This window comes from Agelaius tricolor, unplaced genomic scaffold (assembly GCF_023055355.1).
Source record: "Agelaius tricolor isolate 1412-34295 unplaced genomic scaffold, bAgeTri1.0.p SCAF_28, whole genome shotgun sequence".
NCBI lineage: Eukaryota > Metazoa > Chordata > Aves > Passeriformes > Icteridae > Agelaius > Agelaius tricolor.
Genome location: NW_027269288.1, coordinates 4,038,981 through 4,056,478, shown reverse-complemented (window position 1 = coordinate 4,056,478; position 17,498 = coordinate 4,038,981). Strand labels below are relative to the sequence as shown.

The window sequence follows — 17,498 nt, the reverse complement described above, 5'->3', positions numbered from 1 at the left end:
GAACTATGCTTAAGGAAATAGATCTCTTTCCTGCTAATGTTTAAAAGTGATAAAGATCACCTGGCAACTTTGCCTGTGCTCAAATGATGCCTAGTTTGTATGGAACCTCAGTCCTTCTTAGTGTTGTCTTTGTGAAACTACCTGCAAGTCAACATTATTACAATATCTTTATTTTCTTTAGGTGTCCTTTCTGGTAACAGGAGATTCCAGAGTATGCACAGCCTTTTATTCTGGAGGCTTTTTCACTCCAAACTTGCTCTTCTACAAACACAAATTGAACGTTGGACTGAAATACAGCCTTTGTCAAATATTTTTAAATGTAAATGAAAAGAGATATTGTATATTAAAAGTTGGTGTAAGCCAATGTATAGCTGCTGTTGGAAAAACAAGCTGTCTGAAACAAAACACTTGATTTGGGTTTCCAGGACAGTGAAGACTGATTGTACCACAGATGTCCATGGTTCCACTTTGTCTTTGGGGAACTGGAGATCCATTGAAAATAACTATACGGGTTTTCACTCACTTTGCAATGTAACTAAGTAACTTGCAGATTAATTATTGCCCTGGTCATTCCTGTTGATGTGGGTGCAGTGAGCTAAATGCGCTTGTGCAGGAGGCTTCGTTTAGGTTTGGGGGGAGCTGCATAACTGGAAAGAAAGAATTTTAAGTAGAATTTTACCATTGTTTCCTCCTGTACCTTGTTTTCAAACTTGATTCTTGCCCCAAAATTGGAAATTGTCTATCTGCTCATTACGCTAGTTCAGGATTTGTGTTTCTGACTAGATCAGGGTTTTGAGCACATCCAAGATTTGAAAACCTTGAGCCTGAGCAAAGTCGGGGTGCCTCTGTGCAGAGTGATCAGTGGCACATTGGATGCAGGGTACAAATAAATACCACTTAGGAGCCTCCTGCAGTGTCTGGGTTAAAAAGCAGTGTTGGGAAATAACTAGGGAAAGTTAGGGTTTGGCACAGGAGGCAGATGGTTGTAATTTGAAACAGAAAATAATGGTTATTAAACATGAGGTTGAAGGTGAAGTTATGATTTATGAATTAAAAATATTAAAAACAATGCACAAAATACAACAGAGTAGCCATGTTTAGATGCCATGTTGTATTTGCATATTTTTGTGCCAATAAATTACATCAAAATGTAAACACTTTGGCTGTGTTCTTGTTTATTCCTAAGTCAGTTTTAGGCGGGAACAGGGAAGCAGATTACAATTTTTTTAAGGTTCCTGTTGCCATTGATTTGTCTTTTTGTACATCACTTCGGGTCATTGGCTTTATTTCCCTTCTGATAGCAGCTGAATGAAGTCTGTCAGTTGTATAAACAAACTGTGACCATGCCACCCCTATATTTTTGTTATCTGTGTGATAAGAACATCAGCTTCATTGGGCTCAGGGGCACAGCCTGGAGTGTTGGACAGGATTCCCTGGGCTTCCCCAGCTGCTTGTGCAAATGTTGCACTCCAGAAATGGGAAACGGGGAGGTGGCAGTCACGAATTTGCGTATTGCCTTTTGGGTATTGGCCCTTGCCCCTTTCTGGGCATTGGTGTGGCTATCAAGGGCACTGGGCACCACGAGATAAGAAAGATTATTAAGCCCCTAGAGTGTACAAAGAAGGGATGTGAAGAGCCTGGAGGGGAAAAGGAGCCACGGAGGGTCCTTGGTCTGTTCAGCCTGGAGGAGACTGAGGGGAGACTGATGGCAGTCTACATCTTCCTCGTGAGGGGAAGAGGATGGGCATGCACTGATCTTTGCTCTGTGGTGACAGGACAGGACCAGGGAACGGCTGGAGCTGTGTCAGGGGACTTTTAGGCTGGATATCGGGAAAAGGAGGGTGGTGGGGCACTGCCCGGGCTTCCCAGGGCATGGGCACTGCCCAAGGCTGCCAGAGCTCCAGGAGCGTTTGGACAACGTTCTCAGGTACAAGGTGGGATTGTTGGGGTGTCCAAGAGCTGATGATCCCTCTGCGTCCCTTCTGCTGCTGGGTCCCGCCGGTGGGTGTTTGTGGGGGGAAAGGCCGAATGTGCTGCAGAGCAGCCCGGCCGGTCCGGGCGGTCCTCAGGGCTCCCCTCAGGGCCTTCCTCCCATCCCACAGGGGCCTGTCCTGCCCCGTCCTGCCGCTGGAGGCGCCTGCGCTCCCCGCTCTTCTCCGCTCCCCCCTTCCGGCCGCCAGCGCTGCGCTCTCGCGACAGCGCCCGATTCTCGCGACAGCGCCGCGCGTCAACATGGCGGCAGCCGCCCGTGAGGGGAGCCCGGACGCGCAGCCGGGCAGCTCCAAGACGCCCCCGGGCATGGAGGGAAGCATCACGATGTCAGCCTTGCCCGGGCTCGACAGCCCCGACGCCTTCGTCAAGGTGCGGTGGGAGAGGGGCAGGGAGGGCGGGCGGGACACTACCGCTCCCGGCGTGCCGTGTGCGCTCGGGCCATGCCGGGAGCTGTAGTCCTGTCCCGCGGGGGCCGCGTGGGGATCCCAGCCGGAGCGGGAGGCGCCCGTAGCGTGTCCCCAGTGCCAGAAGGAGGATGTGGGCCCGGCCGGCGGCTGCGGGGGCCAGAGAGGTGTATCGGGACCTGTTACCGGCATGGGTCGGGCCCTGGCCTTGTCAGCCGCCGGGGATTCCTGGAAATGCCAAGGAATGGGGACCCTCGTGAGGGCTTGTTGCTATGAGAATTGTCCCCGGCCTTATAAATCGCAGCCCCTGTGTGTTTTACCTGCGCACGATGCTGATTCCCGAGAGGGAATGGCTGCCAGATCCCAAATAGGATGCGTTGCAGGGATTTGGGGTGTTTTGTTAGAGTAATAAAGTAATTATCTGCGTTCCTGTTGATTTAGAACTGTAAAATATTCTGAGTTGTAAGGCTCCCACAAGGATCATCCAGGAGTCCAGCTCCTGGCCCTGCACAGACACCCCTACAATCCCACCTTGTGCCTGAGAGAATTATCCTAAAGCTCCTGGAGCTCTGGCAGCCTTGTGGCCGTGGCCATTCCCTGGGGAGTCCGTTCAGTGCCTGATCACTGGAGGATGATCACTTGTAGTTCTATAATCCTTTAGTAGCTCTATAGTGAAGTTTTTGGACTTTCATTATTTAAAGCTGTCTAAATGTGAAAAACGCCAATCACTTGTTTTTAAAATTTTAAAAGTTTCATAGTAATAAAATGGTTATAAAAATAGTAATACGATTAGAGTAATAATAATTTGGACAATTTGAATTAGGACAATATGAGACAATAAAAACAAAGAGTTATGGACGTCTGGGTACCTTTTTCTGGGCAGCACGGGCCAGAAAGAAACCCTTAAAAGCAACAGCCTGTTGCATATTCATACCCCTCAGACATGATGCATAAACTCCATTCAAACACAGGATTCTGTCTGGTCAGTGTCAGCTTCTTCCTCTGAATCCTGACAGTGCCTTCAAGGTGGGAAGAAGTTCGTTTCTCCTGATAATGGAGCAATAAATTCTCTTTCTCTGAAAGATTCAGGTGTCCTGTGGCTGCTATCTCGCTGCGAGTCCTTTCTTTAAAAAAAATATCCTCCATAGCATCGTTCCTATTTTAACATTTTTTATAACCTAAAACTATATTTAACACAGTACTTAAGAGAATTAATACAGCATTACTTTCTAACACAACACATATAATATTCATTTGAATATTTGCAAAAAGCCAATCATAAAACACATGCATTTTTCACACTAAATAACTATGTGGCAAAACCCCACCATTACCACTCATTAGAACCACGCGGTTCCAACCAGCCAGGCAAAGTGCATTTCAATCAAAGAGCATCCTGAGTAAACAGAAACAAAAGACTGACAAAAAGCTGATAACGTTGTTTCTTGCACAGTATGCTCTGGGCACAGTGGTGGCTGCAACAAAGGCATCCAACGGGCTCCCCCAGCCTGGAGACGAGTACGATTTCTACTGCAGCTTCCCCGGCTTCCGCGCCTACTGCAGCACGCAGAGCGACCGCCTGCTCCGCTGGTAAGGGCCCTTCTGCACCTCGGGGCTGCTGCTGCTAGCTGGCACTCCAAACCACAGCCTAGCCCCTTCTTTGGCAGCTTCACACTTGCCATAGGGAAAAAGGTGCTTTATTTCACACAGCTGGTTTTAGCTGCGTCTCTAGCACTTGGCAGCTGAAGTGGCAAAGCTTAAAGAGGGCATTTTATTATATTGCCGTGAGGAGCTGTGCAGAGAGGAGCACCTGATACTGTCCATTTTAAAAGTCATGTTTGTGAGAAACTAATTCTAGCACTTTAATACTGTATAGATGCTTTTTCTATTTATTGCTCATGTGATGATATCTATAATTTGATTTCAGACTTTGAAGTGTAGAAAGTGTAAGAGAATTGGATGTTTTAGTGTTTAGATAGCCTGCTTTCAGACTGCTGACAGCTGTGCTGTTCTCTTGCAAGCATGAGCCAGGTGATGCAGTACCATGGCTGCCGGGGCCTCATGAAAGATTCCAGCAAAGTGACAGGGCTGGAAGATAAATTCGATATGCTGGTAGACTCCAATGATGTCATTCTTGAAAGAGTGGTAAGCAAATTATTTCTGCATGTGGTTCTTAAAAAGTGTTCTGTTGCCACAAGCTTCCTTTTTTTTGTTGCAAGAACTTTAGTGGCACAGCTTCCACAATTAGTCACTATTTCCTCAATTTTATGTATTCCCTTTTTATTTTAAAAACCCTTCCAAATGCTAGGTCAGAGATCACAGCAGCTAAAGTAGGTAGGCCAAGGGGAGGGAAGGTAATATGGGATGGGTGAGGAAATGAAATGCAGCTTGACATAAAATCCTCACAGCCTGAGAACATGTCTGTACATTTGAGAGTGCTTCTCTGAAGAAACTCTTCCCCCTGATCTTCAACATAGTCCTCCCATTTTGTCTTGTGTTGCACAGAATCTGGGGGACATGGCTATGGAGGTACCTACCTACATGACTTTCTTTACTCAGTCTGACTAGGGTGTCTGAGTGTGGTGATTTAACAGGTGTTTCACATTGTTTTTCTGGATTTTAGAGTATTTTATTGGATGAAGCATCAGGAGTGAACAGAAACCAGCAGCCAGTCCTGCCAGCTGGGTCACAGCCCCCACAGATGATTGTTTCCAGCTGGAACCGTAAGGTGAGGCCCCCATGCTCACTTTGGCTGGGTTGGCTCAGCTGTTCTCCCAGCCACTGCACTACCACTTCTCCAGTGGAGTTGAGCAGTTAAATGTTCCCTCGTGTTTTTTCACACATTCTGAGTACCTCTCCCTTTTATCTCTTTATCCTGTTCATTCAAACTTGGTTCTGAAATCTTTGTGCTTTCAATTGCCATTTCAGTTTCACATGCTCAACAGCCTTTCCTGTGCTTATGAATTCAGGATCTTGAGTCCCAACTTTTTTTCCTTACTGAAAAAAAGTTACTCAATTTTAAATGTGGGGTATAACTCTTCCTCTGAATGTTGGATCAGACTGAGGAAAACAGTGTCTGGTAAATCATGTTGGTTTTACCTCTGGGTTTTTTTTTTAATAGGCAGGGGAATTCCACAAAAGATCTCAGTCTGAAACATTCCGACTCCTTCATGCCAAGAATATTTCTCGACCACAGCTGAAGTTTCGTGAAAAGATTGACAATTCCAACACTCCCTTTGTACCTAAAATTTTTATCAAACCAAATGCTTTGAAGCCTCTGCCTGAAGGTAAGGGGTTTATTTCTTGGGGCTGTAATTTGTTGCAAGTATTTGACACAAGCCTGTCCTCACAGTCTAGAGGAGGAATCACGGACTGTAAAAACAAATAGCAGGAGATGTTGAACGTTTGGGTGATCTTGGTGACACTATTGTTTCCATTTATGTCATGTCAGGGTAGGTCAGCAAACAGCATCTTCTTGCTGGTCTACAGCAAATAATCTGTTCCAAACAGATAATCTGCTGCTGCTTTTTACCACCTTGAACATACATGAGAGTCACATTTGCATGAGAAGTCTTGCCTAGTCTAGTTGGCTTTACAGATATTCTTTCAGATGGGTGAGCTGCACTATGTGTATGGGGAGACCTACCTTTGGTTTTGGTGCTTTGTCAAAGCTGCTGGTAACACCCTGTCTCAGGAACACATTCTGCTGCTCCCAGTTCATCTGTATTCTGCACTGATGCAGTTGTACTTTCAGTAACTGGGAAGGATTGAAAAGTTTTTCTGAAGATTTTTCAATTTCCATCCAAGCTTTTGAGCCAAAACCACCTCGTGTCTTCCTAAAAACAGCCAAGTAACTGAGTTGTTATTTCAGGTACAAAATGACAACAAAAGCAGCAGCACTAAATTGAGATTTTTGCTACTTTGTAAACTCTTGTGGTGGGTGGAGGGGGAGATAGTGGTAGGCTGAGAACATGTTATGTGGGGGACCTAGTCCAGTTATTCCATATTGGTTGTTCAGCCCTCACAAAAAGTGGACGGCAGAGAAAGGAGCGCCCTGAGGACTTGGATGTGCCAGCTGCTTTGGCAGACTTCATACATCAGCAGAGGACGCAGAAAACTGAGCAAGACATGTAAGAAACTAACCTGCCAGCAAGGTGCTTGGAGTCCCCTGGGTGAACCTGTGTGCTCAGATTGTGCTGATGCTCATCATGTATAACAAACAGTTCTGCATGTGTTTGTGTCCACACTACATTGTACGTGGTTTGCATTAAACCTCTGCTTAAAAAGAGACAGAATAGGGAAACTACCATAGCTCTCAAAGCCTCTGTGCTCTGTCCTCATAAAGAGGACTGGAATTTAGTCTGTGCTTGTCTCTTCCTGATTTCCACAGGTTTGCTCACCCTTACCAGTATGAACTGGAGCGTTTTTCTCCACCAGATGAAGTTCTCAAGAAACCTGAACTCCAGGTTGGTGCCCACTTTAATTTTAAACTACAGATGTAGTACATTTAAAGCCATATTTGACAAATTTCAGGTTGGAGGGTGGAGGTTGGGATTGGGAGTTGACAGTGATTATTTGGTTTATTATACCATGTGATTATACCATGCCTAATTCATTTGTTCTGCCAGATGTACAGGCCCATTCAGGAAACACCCTGTCATTTTATCACCACACTGGATGAGCTGGTAGAACTAAATGAAAAGCTTATGACTTGTAAAGAATTTGCCTTGGACTTAGAGGTAATCCAGTTGCATTTTATATTTAGAAGTTACATGTGTATTTTAGGAGATAGGAGAAAATTATATTCTTCTCATGGGGGTGGTGGGGGGTGGTTTTCTCCTGGTTTCTGTACTCCCTGACATGAAAAGACAGTTCCTGACCCCTGATCTGTCTGATATTATCTATAAGGTTGAATTAAACTGTGTCAGTATTAGAAGTTTTCCAATGGCAGGGCTGGCTGTGCACTTAGTGAATTTGATCCTTCTTTCAATTAATCCTGTGTTTTTAATGTCATCTTAGTCACTGCAAAGAGAAAGTTTGCTCATCCAGTGTCTCTTTGTCTCAAATAAGTCCTTGTTGCTCTTTCTTCCCTCACTTAGAATGCCATTTGTTTTATAGCATTGTTTCTGTAATGAATCCTAGCTTACATCCCTCTTCCCTGTTTCCAGCACCACTCCTACAGGACCTTCCTTGGCTTGACATGTCTGATGCAGATTTCCACCAGAACAGAAGATTTCATCATTGATACCCTGGAGCTGCGCAGCGACATGAACATCCTCAATGAGACCTTCACAGACCCTGCAATTGTGAAGGTCAGCTGCAAAATTCACCTGATTTCTTTTAAAATTAATATTACTGTTGTTTTAGTTTAAGCTTTCTTATCATTAAAATCACACTGTGTGCTCAGTCTTGATCACTTGATTCTGCTTGCAGTATAATTTGTTCAGGAGCTGTTTCCTTGATGTTAGTAGTGAATTACTTGCCAGATGCACTTATTTAGTAGTTCTGTACTTAACAGTAAAAAACAGAGAAAAGAAATCTAGAACACATGAGTATGAAAGCACAGCACTACCGGCCTGGAGTAGAAATGTTCTTTGCATCATTCCCAAATTTTTATGCATTTCAAGGTCCTTCATGGAGCTGATTCAGACGTGGAATGGCTGCAAAGAGACTTTGGCCTGTACTTGGTGAATGTGTTTGATACTCACCAAGCTGCTCGTCTCCTCAGTCTTGGCAGACATTCTTTGGATCACCTGCTGAAGCTGTATTGCAATGTAGATGCTGACAAGAAATACCAGCTGGCTGACTGGAGAATACGGTAAGAACTGCCCCTCAAATGGGCTGCAAGGTAGCACTTCTCCTTGTTTGCATTGCTAGAGCTTCTGCTTGCAGGACCCATAGTTATGGCTTAGTCTCAAAGTGAATGAGCACAGCTCATTCAAAGCTTTTGAGTGTTACATTTTCCCTCAGTTTTTTTAGAAAATGAGTTCTTTTTGGAAAGATCTGCAAAGATGAAGTAATGAAAATCTGGAAGCTCGCTTCTTAGGAGCAGTTCTTGAACACTACAGTGTTCCAGAGACAGTATTTGCTCCTCTAGTGCCCCCACAAAAACATTTCATCACCTGTGCCAGGCAGAGCAGATGGTGTTGGAGCAGTGATCTTGACTATGCAGGTGCACCCTGCCCACCACAGAGATCTCAAGTCTACTTTTGTAGGCTCTGCAGAGAGAGGAGGGCTATGACAAATACCATGGCAAGCAGTTCTACCACATGACTTAGCTGCACAGCAGTCCTGCTCTCCAGCACACAAACAAGGATGTGAACTGGAGAGTGCACAGCATTTTACTGCTGCTTCCTGACCAATCCTTCAGTACAAAAACGGATTTTCTATGTTAGTTCTTGGTATATCTCATATGCATTTTGCCCTAATATGCCTTTTAAGAGAAAAGTAACAGTTTTAAGAGAAAAGTAACAGTTTTAAGAGAAAAGTAACAGTTTTAAGAGAAAAGTAACAGTTTGGCAGGGCAGCTGAAATATGTTGGTGTAATTCTGGCTCTTTTTGTAGCCCTTTGCCAGAAGAAATGGTCCGGTATGCCCGTGAGGACACTCACTACTTGCTCTACATCTATGATAAAGTGAGGGAGTTGCTGTGGGAGAGAGGGAAGGAGCAGCCCACACAGCTGCAGGTTGTGTGGCAGCGCAGCAGGGACATCTGCCTGAAGGTAAAGCTTCACCTGCTTTGATTACCTGCACCTCTTCTATGTCTTTTTCTTTTTGTGTGTCTGAAAACATCTGTAGATACTCTGACTCAATCGTGTGCAGACACTTTCACTACCCATGGTCCCTGGGTTCAGATGCCTTCCTGCTCTTTTTTGAATGCTAGTATTCCATGGCCTCACAATGCAGTCAGCTTGTGTTTTTTCTGAGAGTTGTTACATTTCTGGTTCTGCTGGATGTTCCTAGAAGTTCAAAGCCTCACTGGGGTTGCATTCACTATATTGTGCCTGTGGAAAACACTGTCTATGAAAGTAGGCTTTGTGGGATGGAGTAAAGCTTGGTGATAGTAAAGCTGCTCCTGGATTTGATGAGGGTGGATTTCCCCTAACCATGGATGAGATGTGTGTTTTTCAGGATAGTTTAGGATAAAAAGCTCAAGGACACATTGTACCAAAGTGAATTTAGTCCCCTGATGTCCGTGTGAGATTCTGTGTCTGAGAGAGGCAGAACAGAAAGCTCATGAGTGCTTCTTCTTTTCCTATCCAGAAATACATCAAGCCCCTCTTTACAGATGAATCCTACCTTGATCTCTACAGGAGGCAGAAAAAACACCTTGATACCCAGCAGCTGGCAGCATTTAGGCTGCTGTTTGCATGGAGAGACAAGATAGCACGTCAAGAGGATGAGAGCACAGGGTAGGAAGTCTTTTGTTATGGACACTGACTTAATGCTTTAGTAAATCTCCCCTGAGATGGGACAACTTTGTTACCTCTAGAAATTACTGTGCTACATCAGGCTGCTGCTTGTTACACAGAAGTTGTTATGTTTCTTTTATTTTTAAGTTGTTTCATCGTCTCAGACCTTGTAATGGGGGCAGAGTTGTATACTTTGAAGGTGTTTTTAATTGTTTTGAACATTCTGTTACATTTATGCCACCTCTTTGTGTTGTAGGTATGTGCTACCAAACCACATGCTGTTGAAGATTGCAGAGGAGCTGCCCAAGTAAGTTTTGTTCACATTGAAGGAGTCTTACTTGATCTTAATATCCAGCAAGTCACATCCAAGTGTGTAATTATCTCTGCAGTTGGTCCCTTCTTTCCAGCTGTCAGTACTGCTTTTCTCTATAGTTGTTCAGTTTGGAAGAGAAATAAATAGCAGTGCTCCTTCAGAAGGCTTCAGATGTCTGGGATACATCACTTGGATTGTATTGCACTAATAAACCACTTTCCTTTGCATTGCTCTGTGTTACACATTCCCTCTGAGATTCCTTCACTTTTACAGAGCAAGAGAGGGGTGAGTGCCCCCAAAACTTATTTGGATTTTTATTGCAATTCCTAAAGGAGTGGGGAGGGCAAGGGACATATCCCTTAAAACACCCAATTTATACAATATTTTCCTCAAACATTTGGCACTCATCACCTAACAACCATACTTGAGAATAAAGAAAAAAAATACATCTTTAAAGGCAGGTCTGCTGCCTGGCTCAGCTTTCATAGGTGAATACTGAATGAAATGATGATGAGGAGAGCTGACCCTATGGCTTCTCCTCATCTGCACAAACCTGGTGCAGAATTTCATCACAGAGATTAATCTGACTTTTCTTGCTCTGTCACACTCAGGACAGTGGTTATATCCTTTGAATGCAAATGCCCAACATACCAGCCATAAATCCAGCCCACTGAATTTTCCTGCTCTCTCTGCAGAGAATCCCAGGGGATCATTGCTTGCTGTAACCCTGTCCCACCACTTGTTCGCCAGCAGATTAATGAATTGCACCTGCTCATTCAGCAGGCCCGAGAGATGCCTCTCCTCAAGGTAGGGGTAGCTTGTACCACACAGGAGATGAATCACTGGCATCCCTAAGCCAGGCCCTGGAGCTGAATGGGGACCTGTGATAATGTGAATGCTGAATTTTACTTTTTGAACACTGAATTTTGTAGTAGAACAGGAAGATATGGTGTAACTTCTTGCCTGTCTGCTGTGTAGTGGCTTACACATGGTGTAGTTTCCTGGAAAACTGGAGCAGTAAATGAGCAGACAGTTCTTGAACAGAATGCAGTTTGTCTTATACTGTACATCACATTTGCCTGTGTGAGCAAGAACTGCACCTTGTGGAGTTTGCTGGCCATGTAAATGGACTCATAAATACTGTATTGTAAATATTGGACTCATAAATATTGTACAGCTCTGGTGAGGCAAAAGAACCAACCTAGGTGTAAGAAGTTAATCAGTTAAAATATATCAGCAGCATGTTGATATTCATGCAGCTTTCATCCTCAGTGAAAAGAACATGTGAGCAAGAACGTGCCCTCTCTGTGTGAGGTGTTTGAATGTATAGCCAAGTGCAAACACTGCAGGAGAAGAAGAAAGTCATTTTATTATCCTGCTAGCTTGTGATAAATGTGATGAAAACATTGATAAGGTGGCCAGCCTAGAAGAAAGAGGGCTTTTAAGTGACTGACCTTTCTCTCCCATTCTAGTCTGAGATGACTTCAGCAGTCAGGAAGAGAGCACCTCTACCTAACCCTGAGGTATTGTTTGCATTGTGTTTTTACCTAGTGTCTTAAGCCTTAAACTTGGAAACAAATGTATCCAAATTCTACCTGCTAGTGAATTGCTTCTCCCATCCATTTTACAAGTTTCTCTGCTTTAGCTTCATGGTACTTATCTGTGCCAGATTCATAATATTACCAGTTGTTAACTGATATTTTACAAACCACCATCAAGCAGCACTTAAGGTTTCATCAGCAAACACTCTGGCTGCTGGACAGTTTCATGTGTGTTGGAATATATGGACTGAGCTGTAAGAAGAGAGCTTTCAGATAATTTCTAAGGCTGACTCTTCTCTCTTGTCATGTACATCAAGTACAGCATCTCATGAGCTCATGGTGTTTGCACAGGTGGCATTTGATTCCAGGTGCAGTGTGCTCTGGCACATGAGCTCCACTAAGAATATTCCATCTCTGAATTTCATCCCTTTTGTTTGAATTTTCATTCAAGTGTCTCTGCAGTATGTGAAAATAATACATTTGTAGTGTATCAATGGTGTTTGTAATTTGAATCTCTCTGCAGAAGCTGGAGAATGCCCTCTTTGGACCACATGACAGCTCACGGATTCCTATGGATGATTTTCAGAATAACTCTGCCTTGGGTAATTTAGAGTTAACCTAAAAGCTGTGCTAATAATGCAATGATGGAGCTTTGACATGGGGAAAATAAGCAGTCCTGAAAAAACCTTCAGGGAAACCTCATGACACAAAAGAGCAGTAAAATACACTAAGAAAAAGACTCTAATAAAAATTTTCTTTCCTTTTCATGCAGACCCTGCACTGGTTTTGGAAGATGTTTGTCTCTTTTCAGACAGTGAGAGGACAAAGGATATTCAAGATAATCAACCAGAGTCAACATGTCTTGTTGCTACTACCACTGTCAGCATATTCAGTGTAAGCAGGATGTTTGTGACAGTGTCAGTATTGAAATGCTAGAAAACAGATTGAAAACAGATTTAATAACCTGATAAAACTGTGTGGAAGTGTTGAAAGAAATAAGGTGGGAATGCATGGCAGTGGTACTGACTTTTGACAGCATCAGGCCTGGCTTAGGAAGGTTGGTCCATGTCTCTGGAGGGTCACTGCTGTCAGTAGAATTTCAGAGTGAGAAGCAGCATGGCATGAAATGGCAGGAGCCAAACAAAAGGAATATTTGTGTTAATATTTCTTCCTTTTTTTTCTTTTCTTTTAAGGAATGTGATGAAAACAAAGGAAATAAGAGGACTTTGACCGCTGCACAGAGGAAAGCTCAGCTAATAATGGAGTCCTTTGAAAATCCATTTAAAATGGTAAAAGAGCCCAGCAGTGGGATTCAAATTCCCCAGTGCAGAGGATGCCCTGAGCTTGTTTTTCAGGCATATCAGAAGGGCTTGACAGAGCATCAGCTGCTGCTCTCTGACTGGAATTAAGGGATTGTCCTTGCAAAGACACCTGTGTGGACTTGTTTTCAAAACACATTTAAATACCTCTTGGATACAAGTCTTTCTACATAGTAAACAGACCATTCACCATGGGTTTTTAAGCTAGTTTTAGGTTTTTCAGGTTTTTCATCTGTCCTTTATGGCTAGGATTAGTAAGCTGATTCTACTCTTGTAATGAATCAGAAGAACAATAGAATGCTGTTACACATCTGGAGTGGTAAATTACCAGAAAATAATATCAAATTTTTTTCTGGCGTGCAGTTGATGTTTGGTCTGTTGAGGGTGTTTTGGTTTTGTGTGGAGGGGTTTTTAGTTGTTCTTTTTCTTTAGTATTTCTCTTGGCAGTAGCTGTGGTGACTTCTTTTTTCCCACAAGGTGTTCTATCTGTAGAATATTTCTTCAGATGAACTCACTGATTTACAACAAAGTAGCATTTCAGCAATGAGCTAAATGTTCCATGCTGTTTAAAGCAAATTTTTTTTTCCTTTCTACAGTATCTACCTCCAGAGGAGAATTCTGCCTATGTCTCACAATCTGCAAAGTTTGACCCATCATCAAAAATTTATGAAGTAAGACTAGTGCTAAAACTTCCTGCCAAGTAGTACAAAAGAAACAAATAAGGAGTTTATTTTCCATTGTGAGCCTCAGCAATACAGATATTTTTTTTTCTCCTTGGATACTTCTTGAGAAACTTAACATGTTTCTGTGACTTTGTATACTTTGAAGAACCAGGGACTGGAGACATTCTCCTGTATAGTCCCTGTCTGTCAAAGCTGAAAACTCTACTGAAAGTATGTGCATTTGTTCTTGAGGCTTGTTTGTAGCTTTGAACTTTTAAAGCATTTGGTTTTACTTCACATGGGGCAGCAGATCTTAATCTCTTTTACAGCTGAATTTGATCTTTTGTACTCTTAATGATCTTTTGTACTCTTAATGAGTACTCTTGTACTCTACATGCACCAGCATGTGTTAGCAAGTTTATCAACAACTTCTTGCCATGAAACCTTAAAGAAAGTGTTTCCAGGTAATATTTTCTTCATTGCAGATCAGCAATCGATGGAAGTTGATGAGTCAGGCACCAGGACAGAAGAAGCCCAAGAATGAAACCAATAAGAAAGCAGCCCAGCAGTCAGGTACAGCCATTCTTCCCTTCCTTGGTGTGTCTTGAGACTTGACACAAGCTGCTCTGCTTGCTTTTTCTAAGCCCTGGCTAACTCACTCCTGCTTTTTACAGTAATGCTTGTTTGTCTCCTTAGCTGCCCACGTCCAGACACAGAAGTTGAATAAAAAGCCAGCCCAGAATGTTGTGTCTGTTCGCCAGCAAGCCATGGTATGTCACAGAATCCCTCCTTCCAGCCATTGCTCCTCTGGACTGCTATAACATAATTCAGAATGAAACTCTGAGCCCTGTAGCTGAAATACCTGAATGAGAGTGTTTTGACAGTAATCTTTGTGTGGTGCTGCCCCAGGTGTAACAGCAGGCTCCTGTTAATTGTGCAGTGCACATCATCCCATCCCTCCATGTGTGCAGTAGGGGATGTTTTCCTACCACTGCTCCTCACTTCCCTTAAGGCTCTTCAGTTGTTCTGCACAGGTTCCCCCAAATATGCCAGTGAGGCCACAGCAGATCTCAGCTTCCCATATCCTCTAAAATGACAATTTAGCTTTTTATACAAGTCCCTACTGTGAGGTAAAAAAAAAAAATAGCAGTTTAGGCCCCAGGAAGAGCACAGAGATTTCTCCCCATGCTATTATGGCCAAAGGCAAGAGCAGGCACTGAAGCCTGGCTCCATGGGGCAGTCCATTTGCACAATGAGTTGTTTCATTCTCCTTTCTTCAACTTATCCTTTTTTCTATTCTGTGGGTTGCTTTCATAGCAGGAGCAAGCTAATAGGAAGAAGGAGAGAGACACAAGTGAAATAGGAGCAGAAACAGGAGCAGAGCTGCCAACGCAGGAAAGGAAACGGCAGAAAAAAACCCAGCAACCAGAGGAGCTGGAAACACTGAGGCAGTTTACCCCCTTTGATTACAGCAATTCCAGCTTCAAAGTGTTTGCAGGTAAGATCTGATCCCTTGCTGGAGTGCTGCACACTGTGGAAATGTTACCAGCTGAGATTTGAGAGGGCTGTGTGAGTGTGGATCCAGACTGTACAATGTGCTCACCTTATAGTGGGGAAATAGTTCAAGAAATGGACTTGAGGAATGTACACTTCAGTATTCCTTTTCTGATTTGGAAACAAAATCCTGCAATAATTGGCCAAGTGGGTTGTGGATTTGGATTTTGTTTCTTTTCTCTTATCTGTTTAATTGGAGCCAGGAACTAAGAGGCAAAGGGGATTTGACTCCTTTGTAATAAAGGAACTATTCAAAGACATCTCCTGCCCTTAAGAGATTGTTCTGGATTTTACTGTGTGGGAGACTGTAGTGAAACCTCCATATCATCAAAGGAGCACTGTGGAATGCATTGTTCTTTATAGAAAATTTTAGTAACAGCTTCTCTCCTCTGTCTCTTAGGAGGCAGCAAATCAAAACAGTCACCTCAATTTGATCCTGCCAAGCAAGCTTACACAGGCAAGGTATGGACCTGTCATGGAAGGAGGAACAGAAATGGGGGTGATTGTATGTACCCAGCCAGGGGCTCTCTGGGAGGGCACATGATATTTTGTGCACCTGCAGAATGTTCCCTAACAGCTGCTGAGAGGCAGCTTCCAATCCCAGGTTCATTATTCTTTATTTCTTTCCATTCACTAGGAGATTCCTTGGAGTCCCTCAGACTCTCTTGTTGTTTCCCACCTATTCATACATTGCTCACACACCTGTGCCTCTGTACATCACAAGTATGACATTTGGATCACAGCAAACCACCAGGAATTCCAGTTCTAAATTAAATTCTCAAAAATCACAGGCATCCCAGTGGTTCCAGGACATGTCAGCTTTGCATGTTGCTCATGTACCCCTCCAAGTATTGTTATTAGAAACAGTCTCAGCTCAGAGACTTTTTTACTTAACTTATTGCTAATTGAGATTGAAAAGAAGAAAAAACCCATAAACAACCAAACCATGGCTTAATGATGAACTGACACAACGTTTTATGCTGCCTTTTATGCATATTTAGGGAAGTCAATGAGCAGAATTCTGTGAAATTGGAAAGATCTGGCAGCACATGGAATTTCTGTGAAATTGGAAAGATCTGGCAGCACATGGAATATGCTTGGGAGGAACCTCACTGTAGTGATGTTTTATTTGTTTGTTTGTTTCTGTGTGCAGAAATTTGCTGGAGCTAACAAACTTCAACAGTCTGGAAACCGGAGCATGTCCTACCTGGTGGGGAAAGCTGAAAGGTGTGGTTTTATTTATCCTGCTCTCATCCAGCTGGGTGTTTGCACACCCCTGCCCCTGAACCATGGGCAGACCACAGCTATTGCCCTCTGCTGCTGTGGGAGCTTCAGCATGTTCAATGGAAGAGCTTGCATCACACCCTGACATCAGTTTAAAGGACAAAAAAAAAAAGAAAAAAACCCCAACAATTTAGGATTAATGCAAGACAATTAATGGAAAAATTTAGATTAATGCGATGACTGGGTGGAAGGTTTGAAATGCTGAGGTAAAAGTTTGTGTTAAAGGATGTGGGAGTTGCTTTCTTTCATCAGAGATAGGTGGAAGTGGAAAACATCTGCCTAGCTTGGGAGGAATAAAAGTACTGCCAAGTATGAACATTCTTATTCTGAATAGATACTTAGTGTTTAGTGTACAGCTTTGATTATTGTGTGTTACTTAGTCATAAGGGCAGCCCTGCAGGGAGAAGGGTGCTCTCTGCCTCAGGACCCTCTCTTTCTTGATAGAATCCTTGTAACATGGTTGATTTTCAATCTTGAGTGAATTTAAAGTGTTTTTTTTTAAACTCTTTTGCAGGGGTTCGACACACCACTGGCCAAAGAGATAATTTTGGTTACAGGACCTGTGGGAGTTGCTGCTGAATGAAACAGTCATCAAAAGTGTTGCCACCATGGGAAAGCAAATGCCAGTCATTGATCAGTTTTTGTACAGGAAAGTTTTTAAAACCATTAAAATCCTTTTTTTCCCAAAGGAAAAACATCTGAATTGATGTCACTTTTGTTATATTCACATTGCTTTTTTTTTTCCCTAATTATACTCACAGTGTTGCTTTGTTTATAATTTTGAAAATTTATCCTGTGTCCTCAAACACAATTAGGCTAAACTTGTCCCTTCTTGGAGCTCAAACCCCAGCAGTTCAGAGAAGGAAATGAGGCCAGAGTGTCTTTCATGATAGACCTTGCTTACAAATTGAACTGCACAGCTCATCTCTTATAATACAAGGTAATACAGAAAAAGAGTTCGTTTATCTCACAGTGCTGGTGTATTTTAATGGAAAGATTGTATTTTAAGGAAAAAAAA

The 17,498-nt window shown here is 43.1% G+C and overlaps 2 protein-coding genes across 5 annotated transcripts in view; both read left to right on the top strand.

Annotated features, from left to right (window-relative positions):
* MTOR (mechanistic target of rapamycin kinase) overlaps positions 1-1,155 on the top strand; it is a 74,536-nt gene extending 73,381 nt beyond the window's left edge. For all 4 annotated transcript variants that reach the window (XM_071448795.1, XM_071448791.1, XM_071448793.1 and 1 more), the window contains exon 58: positions 182-1,155. In XM_071448795.1, coding sequence (XP_071304896.1) covers positions 182-197 — 16 coding nt within the window. In that variant the 3' untranslated portion in view covers positions 198-1,155. The remainder of the gene's footprint in view (positions 1-181) is intronic.
* Positions 1,156-2,191: 1,036 nt separating this feature from the next.
* EXOSC10 (exosome component 10) lies at positions 2,192-17,201 on the top strand. Its single transcript, XM_071448912.1, has 25 exons — positions 2,192-2,361; positions 3,850-3,986; positions 4,418-4,541; positions 5,020-5,124; positions 5,518-5,683; positions 6,415-6,526; positions 6,787-6,862; positions 7,025-7,135; positions 7,565-7,708; positions 8,024-8,214; positions 8,961-9,117; positions 9,659-9,807; positions 10,064-10,114; positions 10,816-10,927; positions 11,593-11,643; positions 12,185-12,263; positions 12,434-12,555; positions 12,855-12,950; positions 13,577-13,651; positions 14,128-14,215; positions 14,339-14,412; positions 14,960-15,140; positions 15,597-15,658; positions 16,350-16,423; positions 16,995-17,201. Exons 1-25 carry the CDS (start codon positions 2,233-2,235, stop codon positions 17,023-17,025), a joined length of 2,697 nt encoding a protein of 898 aa, XP_071305013.1. The 5' UTR covers positions 2,192-2,232; the 3' UTR covers positions 17,026-17,201.
* The last annotated feature ends 297 nt before the right edge of the window (positions 17,202-17,498 follow it).

Coding starts and splice junctions, on each gene's coding strand:
- EXOSC10 (XM_071448912.1), top strand. CDS start 2,233: ATGGCGGCAGCCGCCCGTGAGGGGAGCCCGGACGCGCAGCCGGGCAGC. Junction 11,644..12,184: donor CACCTCTACCTAACCCTGAG/GTATTGTTTGCA, acceptor ATCTCTCTGCAG/AAGCTGGAGAATGCCCTCTT. Junction 12,556..12,854: donor CCACTGTCAGCATATTCAGT/GTAAGCAGGATG, acceptor TTTTCTTTTAAG/GAATGTGATGAAAACAAAGG.